A 14,826-nucleotide genomic window follows, 5' to 3' on the forward strand; every position below is an offset into this window, starting at 1 on the left:
TTCAAGCTTAGTTTGTATTTAAATAAAAAAACTTACAGAATATGCTTTTGTAACAAATAAATCCTAATATCAGTTAAATACTTCTTTATTATTTTAGCTTTATTCTTCGCCCTACAACTAAAATATTTATTTACAATTTTCCTACCACCACAAATTAATGTCATGACTCAATACAATCCGGTCGAGTTAACTGCTCACTGCGCACCAGGCACCCGTGACATCACATCGACGATCTGATACGGGACAGGACGAACGCGGGGAGCTGTGCGGGAGAGTCGCATTCCAGCGAGGTACGCAGTTACCTCGATCGTATTGTCATTTATTTTTTCATTTAATCTACATTTAGTTTTCTAAATGAACCCGGCATCCCTAGGTACTCTTCGTTGAAAGCAGCCGACTGCCTTTTAGTCTCGTCTGACACCAGCTTGTCTGATTGGGAGATTATTCTCGTAGCTTCTTCTGACCTTAGGACTTCTTTCCATTGTTCTGAAAAAGATAGTAATGATGATTTTAAACTTTTTTGTTTGATAACACCAAATCTGAGAACAATGAGACGCTATGACTAGGTACATAACTAATTGATTATTCTAGGTACTTGAATATCTACATACAGCTTAGTTTAGGTTTTATTGTGGTTGTGTAGGTACTATACATAATTATTATTTTAATGTCGCATTTCATTGTTTTCCGTTTTTAAAGATGATGATGCAAAAAAATATGGAACACGGCGGAATTGCAAGCCATTTATTGAAAATATTTTTATTTATTTATTTTTCTCTTTATCTAATAGTTATTCGGCTTTTCGGCTCAGAGACGAATGCAATAATCTGATGATGACTTTCATAAGCTTTTTATAAGTGTATGGAAAGTCGCAGAAAGACCTGGATGCGGACAACACAGGACCGGTCTTTGTGGAAATCCTTGGGGTCTTTTTCCAGCAGTGGAAATCATTTGGCTGAAACGAACGAACGATGGCAACTTACCACTCAATTTATCACAAGAAGTCTCATCACCGCCATACTCCTTAGGCAGTATTTCTTTAGGAATATGCTTGTGGAGGTCTTCGTATGTGTTGTGGACATGTAGCCTTCCAGCCACCTTCGGTTTCAGTGCTTGCTTCAGCAGCGACACTAGCTTGTCCACGTAAGATGGAGCGTTTAGGAGATGGATGCCTTTTATTTTGGTTCCGTAGCCTTCCTGTGAAATGAATAAAGTTTTATTATATGACCTGGATAAAATACAAAAACTCATACTTATACCACAGAATAATAATAAGTAGGTATACTAAGTATTACAACTTTACAACCCATACAGGGTAGGCTAAAAATTTTTGCAATTAATAGCAACGCTTGATTTCTCGACTGGGAAAGTCAGCGTGCGTCAAATAAGCTTAGTTTGTCACCCCCAAAGTGATCAAGAAGTTCAAAGGCGCTTCATGAAACAACATCGTGCTTTTTGTGTATTCTTTTTACATACCTCAAACCGTATTCGAGAAATCAAGCGTTGCTAATTGCAAAATAAATTGACTCATTCTGTATAGGTCAACGATATAGATATCTAAATACTTACAGAGCACAATATTTCCGCTTTCCTTACAACTATGGGATTGATCTTGGTAAGTATCGTCATTTGGTTCAAATTCGTCAGATCTATGATGTACCTTTCAGACAAACTGTAGTCGTAGTGAAGTCTGTATTCTCCAATCTGGAAAATGATAAAAAATAACAGGTAAGACAAACACTGCCTTGCTCTCAGAGTAAGGGCTTGTTCCAACGGTGACATCCCGTTTTTTGCAGCAACTGATTTTTGGATGATCCTTTATACAATACGTGTTTTAATCGTTCACACGAAAATCCTGTTGGCAGTGTCCCGCAAAAAAACGATCCGTTCGAATTTCAAACACACATTATGTGTTACATACTAACGGGACTATTCCCACCTCTCTTTCCCACCACTGCAACTCCTGTGTAGCCAGGATCTACAGCTTGACCGCCAATAAAAACCCAACCAGTGAAGGTCAAGTTGTCCCGGGGGAAAGTTAAACTGTCATTTGACCCGCAACGAAATTAATCAGAAGAACATAGAAGGAGTATTAAATACTAATAAAAGGGATCCTGCAAAAACTATTAGTCCCGTTACCCCCTCGTGGGAAACTAAAGCTTGTGTTACGAGTGGGTCTCAAAAACGGCGGGATTCGAACCCGCGTTCATCGGATCACGATCACCTTCACGATGATGATGATGATGGTTCAAGACACACACAGTCGGGTGAAAATCGAGGGCATCTACCATGGATTTTCAATTACGTTATAATAGTTGATTTCATCGATAGTCACGTGTATCCACCACGGGAGCAATACACATGGGGGTTTAACCCGCGGACCCTTAAAATCTTACCATAAAACTAAATCTGAAGTAAGAAAGTAAAGAGAAATCATCCAGCTTGTCAGTGAGGAACTGCGTCACCATGACCCGGCTCTGATCCGAAGGGCACAGTTTTGGCAGGGGCACATAGTTTCTGAAACAAATTGCTACATATTGAAATAAATCTAAGAAGACTCCAAAAAAGAAGACATAACTACATGTCAGTCCACAGAATTTGTTACTTACGCCTGTATTCACAAATATTACTATGAGGTCGCACAGTGCGCGTGAACGCACAGGGTGACACACGAACCAATCACAGAGCTCTATTAAACGCTGTGCATTCGTTTTTCGGCTTCTCTTATGCAAGCATCGTTTATGAATACGGGCGTTAGTAACTTATTAATAATCTAAGCTGTGCTTTAAGTGCCTTTTTCCTGTAATGCGGAGTTCGGGACGCCTGCGTGTAAAATTACGCTGCTAGTTGCACGCAGGACAAAGATTTCGTATTGAGTTCGCAAACGGGTGACGTCATATCTAATCCTTTTTGTCCTAACAAATCTACGGGAGAATCGCGTTTTGATAATTCATAAAAAGTTATGTCAATTGACTAGTTTGCCTATTGATACACCACAACTGAACATTTGTTTAAAAAATGTTAAAGCTTTGAGCTCATTGACCGACGAAATAATTTACTTTTTTTTTTTCTTTTATTATTTATTATTTAAATTGCCCGTGATGAACGTTCTAACAGATACAATAAACTGTAAGGTATAAGGGTTATAATACTGAATTTATAAGGGTTCCATTATTTCCAAAACTTGCACGGAACCGAAAAGAGGAATTTAGTAGGTACTATGACAATCGGAACCCTCAGAAGAATCCAGTATCATGACAATGTTGCAAGTCGTTTAAAATAACAAGAACAATGGTTTTGACATATTTACGCTCCACAATATGGCGTCATTTAGTCATTATTCTAATGACTCGAACCGATTAGGTTATCTTGGTGTCCGATCTAGGTCTAAAGTAGTTCTAGTTAAATCAACCTGACGTCACAAATTATAGGTTACCGATGTACAGTAGGCATCACAATAGACGATATACATAGTACATTACATTACTTACAATGCAAAACAGCTCTTACTGCATCTACTTAAGATGCCATAGTATTACCAAGCGATACATATTCCTAGTTCTTACTTGATCAAGTAGGTTCTAATAGTAGTAAGTAATAAGTCTTTTACCGGGCAGCATGGAAAGCATTGGGGGAGGCCTATGTTCAGCAGTGGACGTCCTATGGCTGAGATAATGATGATGATGATGAATAAGTCTTTTAGTAAATACGATTGATATTTTGCTTTGGAATAAGTACAGACTCTGCCATTTTTCTTAGAAGCTTAGAACTTTATCAGCCAATCGTAATTCAAGAGCTACCTCGTTGTAGATAAAAAAAGATCCAATCCAAGATGCAAAATAATAAATTTCTTAAAAAATATTAGGGAACGGTTCTTCACAATACTCTTTGGAATTTGCTAAAAAGTTGTTATTAATATTAAAAGAGAGTGCTCAATGTAGCTGACTAATGGTGGTTTAGTTGCTAAGCAAGACATAAAATTACTCAGTACTTACACAATACTTACTTAATAAATAGTTACTAAATCTTACTAATATTATAAATGCGAAAGTTTAGATGACTGGATGTTTGTTACTCTTTCACGCAAAAACTACAGAACGGATTTTGTTGAAACTTTACAGTATTATTGTTTATAACCCAGAATAACATATACCTAGGCTATAATTTATGACGATATTGACAAAATAAATTTCACGCGGGTGAAGCCGCGGGCAAAAGATAGTAAAAAATATAAAATGGCTTGTTATACTTACACACAGTTCCACAATTTCTCGAATTCTTTCACGGTCTTATTCAAACACATTTCTGGCATCAAACCTCTGGAAGTGAAGAGCTTGTCGAGTTTCGTTTTCGTTCCTTCTATGGAGCCTCTAGCTAAGATGAACACCCGCTCCAAGAAACTTCGATCTGTGAAAGAAAATAGGATCATTTTAATTAGAATTATATTCATTTGGTTAATTTAGTCCCCACTGTAGCCCGACGGATTAGCAAGCTGAAGGGCAAGGCAAATATTAAGTAGAATTGACGGCCGATGGGGCAGCAAGGTTCTGGAGTGGAGACCACGTACCGGAAAACGCAGCGTGAGACATCACCCACAAGGTAGACCGACGACCTCATAAAGGTGCCGCTAACAACCAGGCGATGTGGAAATCATTCAGGGAGGCCTATGTTTAGTAGAGGACGTCTTGTGGCTGAAATGATAATGATGATGTAGGAGGATAAACCCTCTCTATATCCAGAAGCAAAAGGAAGGATTTGCTCTACACTCTCCATGCTGACCAAAAGGGTTGAGGAAGCCTGGAATTCATATACTTAGTCACTTACGATATCCAGGGGAACAGTGAGTATGGTCCTATTCTATCACATGGCTATCGGGAAAAAAAGTATTATAAAATACAACTGACGGCAATTCAAGCATGACAATTGCACTGGAAAACCTGCTCTTATTTCGATAGGAATAAATGCGATCTCAGGGTCAACATGTTACGCTTCCATGTGTTGTCGGTGCACTTCACTTCATGTTAGCATGATATCAGTTCAATATTGTGTCCTTTAAGGATAGATTGCTTAGGTTTAACCTTATAGACTGGGGTTTTGAATTCGAATCCAGCAAGGGACAAAACTTATGATATTATCTTCAGTTATGATCATGTTACATGTAAATACATCTACGTTATCCAATACTTATCCATAATTTGAACTCGGCTCTAAAATTAAGATATTTTAAGCCATTGGGTACTGAAGTGACCTAAATGAATGCAATTCATTGCATTCTGGTTTAAAATTCAAATGATATAAGAAAATACTATGACTAAGGAAAGGACAGGTCAAGTTACGCCACTCTTTGAAGTATTCGAGCAAACAAAAACTGTACAAACATAAAGTGGGAACATTTTTGTAAGTACGTGACTTGAACGACGAGTGGCAACTGGCAACCTTCAGCGTTCAAGAGAAATCCTTTGGTCTACAGCCGACATGTGAATTATTTGACAAGGCTGTTTTAAATGTGATGGGAATTCATGAAAATACTGCGTGGTTTTTGTACCAGCCGTCTATGGAACTTTTATGTAAAAAGGTTAACGCCTGTATTCACATACGATGCTTGCTTAAGTGAAGCGGAAAATCGAACGCACAGCGTTGAATAGAGCTCTATGATTGGTTCGTGTGTCACCTTGTGCGTCCACGCGCACTGTGAGACCTCAGTAATGTTTGTGAATACGGCCGTAAGTGTTAGTTGTGGAAATCATTCTCAACGACAAAGGGCTTGTTTCCATGGTAATCCAGCTTTAGGGGATCCTGTATTACTGGATCAACAGTGCCTGCGAAAAACAGGATGCCACGGTGGGAACAGCCCTATGAAAGCCTAAATCGTTCCTTAATTTTTTTATTTCTTATAATATTGTCAGTTTTGTGTGATGTACCTACATTAAAGTGTAACTACCATTGGTTTTAATCACTACGATTCCTTAAAGGTAACATTTTTTTTAATATTTTTACCCAAACAACAAGGCAAGCTAAATAAAAACTTTAAAAATTGCGTAAATTGTGTTTTAGAGACTTCCGGAAGACTTGGCATAAATTATCGAATATTATTTCTATTATTTTGAAAAACAGTTCACAAGGTTCATACCATTTTACTTTGTCATGATGCAATAGTAATTTAGTCATGAAGCAAGTTAAAAAAAAAAACACTTTGGTCTACGTCGGCGCCCATAAATTAATACGAATTACAGTCAGCGTCAAATAATTCGTGACACCCAAAGTGGCCAAAAAGTTGACATCACAACCTTATTCCAATTGTAACAAAGACGTATTGCGATCTTTTAGATATTTTGCTTGAGTTTCACGAGCTATTTGATGCTGACTGTACCTGACACATAATTCTATGATGACGTGCATATAGATGGCATAACAAGCCTTGTCGAGCAGGTTACGTTACTTGACGTAGATGCAAAGCGAGATCAAGTGGCGACCTCAAAATGCGGTCAAAGATTTGTTTTACGCCTTTGTTCTACTAGTGAATCACTTGTGATTATAGTGTTGGGACTCTCCTTGAACGTAGGTTATGTTCGATTTTAATATACAATCGTACGACAGAGGATGAAAAATGTCACAAACATATTTTGGATACAGACAGTCATCTGCTATACAGGGTGACTGGAACTGAACCCGCCATAGCTAATAGGCGTATAGAGGAGGTCATTTGCTAATTATTGAACCTTACTTTCTATGGCTAAAGTTTTATAGTTTAGGAGATATGTCAATTTTTATACTTTTTTCAGATTTTTCCGAAATTTGACCTAAAAACTGCTTCAATTTTTTTTCGGATAATTTTCGTAAATTACTCCATTTTCTTCCATAAACTTTGAATTTTTAATAAATTTCAATATCTAATTACTACGTGTGATATATCATTGGAAAGAAGAGAAGGTAGAGATATTTTTAAGATCATTGGCAATCCATTATCACCATTAGTTTTTTCTTAAATCGAAATCGAATTTGAATTTTTTATCGTGGTTTGTACTTTTGTTGAACTTTGGCGGCTCGTAACTAGTTATTGAATCATTATCTAGATCTGAAATTTATTTTATTTGACTAAAGGTTTATTCGATATTAGTATCAAATAAAAAAATCGGTTAAATTCATGCGAGAAAAAAAATTGAAGCAGTTTTTAGGTCAAATTTCGGGAAAATCTGAAACAAGTATAAAAATTGTCATATCTCCTAAACTATAAAACTTTAGTCATAGAAAGTAAGGTTCAATAATTAGCAAATGACCTCCTCTATACGCGTATTAGCTATGGCGGGTTCAGTTCCAGTCACCCTGTATGTAAGTGTAAGGCTATTTCACACGCGATCAGTCAGCGTGCAGCGATGGCGATCAGACTTAAATGCATTGATCGCCATCGCTGCACGCCGAACCTTTACTTTAAACGTAACTATAACGATAACTCAAACGCACAGCGTTGAATAGACCTCTGTCATTGGTTTGTGTGTGACCCTGTGCGTCCACGCGCACTGTGAGACCTCATAGTAATGTTTGTAAATACGGGCGTAGGTCACCTCAGAGTCAGAAAGTCAACTAGGTATATTAGACTTCTTCGTTATATGATCATGATGATGACTAGATCCTGAAAGGAGTTCTTCCTTGAGTTCAAGGAAACTTTATCAAAATTGACACCGATAAGACAGTAGTCTAAGTAGTAGTAATAGTATTAGAATAGTAATTATACTTTTTAGTAGGTACACTTTTTTTCCTCCAGCCATCTTCACGGTCTTCCAAGAATTAGGTCTTGAGGTTACTTACTGAGGTATTTGCTGGCTTCAACCAGATTCTTAAGATTACTTACTCAAGTATTTGCTGGCCTCAACAAGATGGTCCTGCTTCTTCAGCCACTCCTCAATCACATCGAGGCTCTCGTTGATCCTCTTCACATCGTTCAAGTCGTAGAACCCTCTTGTGGACCTCACGTCTTCTGTAGTCACCTTTATTAGAGGATGTTTTGATATCACCTCCATGCTTGTTTATCTGGAAAAAGAAATAAGTCAAGTGTCACTTTCAGAACAGGCTAAGGATTTCGAAGTGTCACGGCTATCTCTCTTATTTTGTCTTTTACTTTGTTTATGTTTTGAATCAATTTATTAATATGTAAACTAGTTTTGAAAGACAGTGGAAGTGTTTATTTGTAAATAAATACAAGCTAAACACTAAGGTGCCTTATCTGGTCGTAATACAGGCTATTTTGTAAAAAAAATATTATTGTATGATGTGCTGTGGACTGAACGCAAGTAGGTACATGTTTATAGCACAAATATTAAACAACCTACGCTGTTGATTTTGTATGCAACTCCTGTGCAAAGAAATTACTTACACTTAACATTGTAATTTTACCACAACATAGATTCATAGGTACTTTTCTCAGTTTCATACATTGACAGTTAAATTATCATATAAATGAGAATAGGTAAGTGCATTCTACGTGTAATGACATAAAATGAAGTGTGAATGTGTAAATATATTATATTATTTTCCCTGTGTCGAGTTGACTTTATGACAAATCGCCAGCACCCCTTAACATTAGAGGTATAAGTGAGATAGTTAAATCGTCCGTATCTTGCACTTTGCACTACATTTATAACAAGTCATATTATAACTAAGTCAACAATTCTGCGGAAATTGCTGTGGTTTACCTTAGCAGTATAGGCACTTGTTAAAAATGGCTTCCTAGGAAATCTAACTTACAAGACTTACATTGTCTTGTAGTCATTTTCTTAGCGACCTTCTTTAAGACTAATCATATTAATTAGCATTGTTAATAAGACCTTTTTGATCCTTAAAGAGACTATTTTAATTGTGGTTAGACTCAAAGAATACTTTTATTGTAATATATTTTCTGATAACGATTCTAAGAAATATAGTCTGGCATGACTTCGAACTTCGAACTCCTCCTATGTTCTTCTGATTAATTTCATAGCGGATCCAATGACAGTTTATGTGGTTTAGCTTTCCCCCGGGTTAAACTTGACCTTCATTGGTTGGGTTTTTATTGGCGGTCAAGCTGTAGATCCTGGCTACACATCAGTATGGAGATGTATGAGAGTGCGCACATTACACCGATTTGGTGTCGGTCAAATCTTCATACAAATTAAAATCGGGCCCAACTGTCGGCCAACTAAAAATCAACGGTGTGCGCCTACTCTAAACAGTGCAAAGGCGCGGGGGCGGCGCGGCGGCGGCGTCGTGTGCAGGAGCGCTTAGTTGGCCGATAGTTGACTCGGGCTGTTAATCAGTAGGTATGGAGATGTATGAGAGTGCGCACATTACACCGATTTGGTATCGGTCGATTCTTCATACAAATTAAAATGGGCCCAACTATCGGCCAACTTGAAGTCGGTGGTCTGCGTCAGTAGTAAGAGCATACTGTGTATAACGTAATTTACTTAGTAAAGAAGTACTTTGCAACTTGCAATATAACCAAACGTATTTTTATTGTTTGTTTGTTTCAACCAATAGACATAAACCTCTGGACAATAAGGCTTTCAACAACGACTGGTCCTGTGTTATCAATACTTAATACTTAATTATTTATTGCAAAGGTGGTATGGCATTTTAGATATCCGCACCCAGGAGGACCGACGACCTCATAGAGGTAGCGGGAAGGCCCTGGATGCAGGCCGCAATCAACCTGTCATTGTGGAAATCATTGGGGGAGGCCTATGTTCAGTAGTGGACGTCCTATGGCTGAAATTGATGATGATTATGATCCAGGCGCCTCCTGTGACCTCTACCAGATCGTCGGTCCACTGAGTGGCAAACCTTTATCGATATGTTTTTTAAAGCTCAACATCTAGCCCAATGTCTTTTTAGAAATTCACTAACAGGTTTTGTTTCTGTTTATAATTGTACATTTTAATATGATGTTGTGTCTGCATTATTCTAGTTATTTACTTAAGTATGTATAAGCTGCAATTAATTTGTTTCCTACATTTTCTAGGGCAAATAAATTACTCATTTCCTTCCTGACTTGACTATTTAGTTATCTTAGTAGCGTATAACAATTAAAGTACGAGTAATATGTAACTTATTGTAATCTTTAGTAATGTACGGAATGTACCTTCATTCGATAAGAAAACATTACCTAAATATCTAGTATTATTATCATACAGGTGTAAACGTGCTATGTTTACATAATATTATTTCCTCAAAACAGTCTGTTTACATAATTCGTTTTTGAATGATTTGAAAGCCTAATATGTTATGTTGTAGTATGCAAATTTTTATCCATTTAGTAGGTTCTTGTGTTTATCTCTACGTAGGTATTTGAATCAAAATATCTAATTAATCTTAGATTTTTATTACAATTTTTCAATGATTAAATAAATCAACGTTAGGGTTCATATTTTTTCCTTCTAAAATTTTCTATCTACAGTATTAACACCTTTGCTGCGGCAGTAACTTTCTAATACTTTCCATTCCTTCGGTACAAGGTCAGTAAACCTGGTATTAAAACTTACATTGTGGCGGCACAAGGCTTAAAGACCTTGTAATATTTAAGATATATTAATTTTATTTTTGGCTTCATGTTAATAGATATTTTGTTTTTTTTCTTTGAATATTAATAATAATGCATTTATTGACATACACCTGAAGGCGTTCGTGAATAACTTGTTTAATATAAAAATTATAGCTATATTCAAAATACAAGGCATAAGCACCCTGTGCCGCACTGAAGTAGGGAAGTCTGGTGGGTATTCTAGGGATGTGAAATACAAATATCGATAGTTTTAATTAAGTTTTAATAAAAATTTAAAAAAGTAACAAACAAAGATGTTTTGATAATTTAGTCTAAATATTTTACAAATAAGACATACGTGCATAAATACTTAGATAAGCTATATTTAAAGAAAACATATTATTTAATAACATTTAGTTACAACTTCAAATGTTTGTCACGAAAAACTATTTAAATTAGCAATAAATCGTGTAGCAAATTAAATTATAATCAATTTGCAGTTTTGATTTTGTTTGTTTCTCTTGACGCCATGTCGACATGTGCGTTTCTTACGAATGCGAGGCAACACTGGCTGCACGAAGCTAGCGTGGGGTGCGGTACCAGGTGCGCAGGGTACAAGGTGCTTCGACCTGGTTTCGCATTGTGAAGACATTTTATTACTTCCGTGCGGTACCAGGTCTAAAAACCTGGTATTAAGGTAGGTACATCATTGGATTCTATTTTAAGAATACATCATAGATATATATTCATCACTTTCCTACACCGGACCCAATTGAAGTTATGCCTTTCGCACGACAAGGAAGACTATAATTTTCTTAGCCGCACGGTAAGCGAGACGTACACAAGGTCTATAGACCTGGTTTCGCACTCAACGTGTTAAGAGTATTTTCCCTCCAGTAGGCCTAGGATGCGCGCCGTGATAAGCGGCTATCACGCTATTTTATCGATTTTGTCCATACATTTTAACGTCGATAAAAGTTACCACGACGCGCATCTTAGGCCTATACAGGTGGCATTACAAAATTCCACCCTGTATATTGTGATAATGTATGCTTTATAACACATATCCGCGTCTGTGTAAACTGTATTTTGGAACTTGTTGTTCATGACGTAAGCGTGAACGTGATTTAGCTACTTATTTAGAATTTTTCACTTTAACGTTACCTACTTTAAAGTCAGTAAATCTGGCCACAATTTCTATTTTTTGTTCAAAACTGAAGAAAATTTGAAGCATAATTTTTAGTTTTGTAAGGTTGCAATCTATAAAATTTTAAAATGCTAGTTTACATATCATAGAGATACGATAAATATTCATTGATCTTTTTGCATAACCTTCATGCAGATTTTTATGACAACCTTGGCCTAAAATCTAATAATTTTATAGCTCTAGGTTAATAACAAAACTAGTTATAATAAAACAATAATAATAATTTAAATTAGCAAATAATATTCAACAAAGTGTCCTTGAGACATTATGGTAACAAACTTGTCGTTATTTATAAACATCATCTCTATGTACAGTCGGCATCAAATAGTTGGTGACACCCAAAGTAGTCAAAAAGTTCGCAACACGTCTTTGTTACAATTGGAATAAGGTTGTGTGTGTAGACAACTTTTTGGCTACTTTGGGTGTCACCAACTATTTGACGCTGACTGTACCTACATAGAACAGGATATAAACACTGTATATCTTATGTGTTAAAGTATATAAAAACGTAAACAAGTAGCTCTGTCTGAATATAGAGTTCACACGCCTAAACTAAGTACTGAACCAGCGGGCTGAGTGTGATATTACAACTAAGTCCTCAATAGTGAGCGCGTTAAAAAAATGTGTGAAAATTTTAGTTTTTTAACGTTTCCGTTAGGGGCGCTGTACAATCCGTCATACATTTAATGTGACTTTTTTACGCGGTCGACATCGAATGCGTTTGACCTAAACTCACATTAGGCCCCCAGGACTTGGACCAAGTTATTTTTCGTCCAAGCAAACAATATATTCAAGATTATGAAATAAGGAAAAAACATGTAACAGTTAAAAATATGAAAATCTTATTTGGTACCAGCAGACCCGGAAAATTTCGCACCTACTGTCATAAAATTATGTTCGATTTTTAATTAAAAAAAAAAACATCATTTTATCCAGTTGTTCGGAAGTGACGCGCGTACATTTCGACCAAATAGATGAAATAATAGTAAGTCTTACGCAGCAGGTAATTTTCTATAGAATTGTGTTTTAATCTCAAGACGCACGATATTTTCTGAGACATATCAAAAACCGGACCATCACGGAAACTGTTAATGCATTTAAAAGACATCAAGAGCCTTTAGTACTTACAGAACATCAAACTTCACATTTTCATAGCAAAATAGCACTTATAACAAGTAAGTAAATGTCACAATACCTACCTTTATGTGCCATTGTCTGTACGTACTTACATTGTACCGAAGGGTTAAGTTTAAACTCTCAAGTTAGTCCAATATTGAATCAAGGTTATAAGATGAGTTCAAACATTGTATTAGTGTAAACTTTACCTTGGTGTCCTCAAGTATCGTCAATAGCACATCAGGCTTTACATTTTTGTTGCAAAATAACTCCTAATCAAAGCACATAAGGTACTACAGTAACCTTAATGTGACATCGTAGTTATTGTCACCTAGAAACTATATAGTTGTTATTGATTTATTCAATAATCTCGTGTGACGTCAATTGATGTTTGATACTGTTGATTTATTACAAGTGCTAATAAAACGAGTTATTATTTGAATATTAATTTTTAGGAATATTACGTAGTTGTTAAACTTAACATAACATAACAATAATTTTGTTACCTACTGCGTTTTTATTAAGTTATTGGTTGTATTATTGAGAACTAACTGAAATATTTAACTTCGTAGTCTTATTAGAGTCAAATTAGGTAGGTACTACTTATTTCGTAGAATTAAGAACATGATACGTTTTTTGGTTAAGTTTGTTAAGTTCAAGAAAAAAGTTTTGAAAAGACAATATTGTCGAGCGCACATTATTTATGAACAGTTATTATAAAGACTTTATTTCAGTTATGCTTTTATTTTTATTTATAATTCAGGGAACTTTTGCCCTGAGTTCTATTTTTTTAATGTCTTAAGAAAATATTCCTTAAGTCACAAGTCGTAAGAGTTCAAATATTATTATTAATTAAATAAATTAGACTAGTAACTGCGTCAATATTGTTAAAGTTAATTTTAGTTTGAATTGCAAAATAATAATATTTGTAAAAGATTTAAATATAAGATTTGTTTCAAACTATGTCTAGCGTTAGGCTTTTAACAAGTGATACATAGCACTAATTAACTACCTATTTCTTTAATCTAAAATTTGATAAAATCGATTAACTTAAAATAAAATAAAGTTCACGATTGACTGATTATTTTTTAACTTTCCCCTTCAATATTTATTTACATTACGCACCACGAAAGCTCTATTCCGATCAATACAATAAAATAAATTTATACAATTAACTAAACCGTGTGAAACGTTATAAAAAATAATTACCTAATTCGCGTCCACACCAGAACACAGATCAACTGACCACTGACGTTTGTTGATCTAATAATGTTACTCCAAGGTTTAGTACGAACGTGTCATACGGAACTGTCATTGAATGCGAAATCGCAGATATGTAACATCTTAGAATGTGTTGGTTTGTACCTAACCCTTCGTAAGTACGTTACAGGAATCTTTAGAATTAAAAAAAGTCTGAAAACAAAACTCCTTTTGTTATTTAGCTTCCAGTTAACAAGACACAATCCTCTAGGTTTACTTTTTAATAAGGTAAACGGCAGCATATCCGATATACATTTTTGTTCTAATATAGATCTTATTACAACTGCTTAAGATGTAACTGATGTAAGTATGTTTAGCTTCATGTGCTGTCGTCTGTATATTAATGTTAATTTTACAAATTAAAATAGTTTTTTTTTTAAATAAAACTGTTTGCTGCCTATTAAATATTCTTCTTTAGGCATGTAGGTAATAAAATAAAAAAAGGTTACAAAATCTGGTATCATCTCTGTTCTAAATAAAAACTTATTGAAAAATCGCAAATACTTTATTGAACAGTCAATAAGCTCTACATAAGGGTTTATTGACTACCAAAAATTCATTCAAATACTTGATTAGGTACCTGAATATTGCCAAGATTCTAATATAGCTGACAAAACCCCAAGATTAGCCGACTGAATACCCTTCAAAGATTAAAAGAAAATGAGAATGTTTTTAATTTTCTTTTTCTGGACCCACTGAGGGTTTGCAACATCATAAAATGTTTAATCAT

The 14,826-nt window shown here is 35.5% G+C and overlaps 1 protein-coding gene across 1 annotated transcript; it reads right to left on the reverse strand.

Annotated features, from left to right (window-relative positions):
• Positions 1-14,131, reverse strand: LOC135082238 (retinol-binding protein pinta-like). The gene is made up of 7 exons (XM_063977007.1): positions 14,046-14,131; positions 7,850-8,028; positions 4,254-4,407; positions 2,397-2,517; positions 1,570-1,704; positions 984-1,197; positions 1-486 (listed from the first exon to the last, which is right to left on the reverse strand). The coding sequence occupies exons 2-7, from the start codon at positions 8,016-8,018 to the stop codon at positions 332-334; spliced, it is 948 nt and encodes a 315-aa protein (XP_063833077.1). The 5' UTR covers positions 8,019-8,028; positions 14,046-14,131; the 3' UTR covers positions 1-331.
• Positions 14,132-14,826: the final 695 nt, after the last annotated feature.

This window comes from Ostrinia nubilalis, chromosome 21 (genome assembly GCF_963855985.1).
Source record: "Ostrinia nubilalis chromosome 21, ilOstNubi1.1, whole genome shotgun sequence".
In the NCBI taxonomy this organism is placed as follows: domain Eukaryota; kingdom Metazoa; phylum Arthropoda; class Insecta; order Lepidoptera; family Crambidae; genus Ostrinia; species Ostrinia nubilalis.

What these genes read in the sequence shown, in the direction of transcription:
- LOC135082238 (XM_063977007.1), bottom strand. Translation starts at nt 8,018, where the DNA reads ATGGAGGTGATATCAAAACATCCTCTAATAAAGGTGACTACAGAAGAC. An exon ending in GAGAAATTGTGGAACTGTGT is followed by an intron (nt 2,518 to 4,253) that starts GTAAGTATAACA and finishes AATTTGTTTCAG; the next exon opens with AAACTATGTGCCCCTGCCAA. An exon ending in AAGCGGAAATATTGTGCTCT is followed by an intron (nt 1,198 to 1,569) that starts GTAAGTATTTAG and finishes TTCATTTCACAG; the next exon opens with GAAGGCTACGGAACCAAAAT.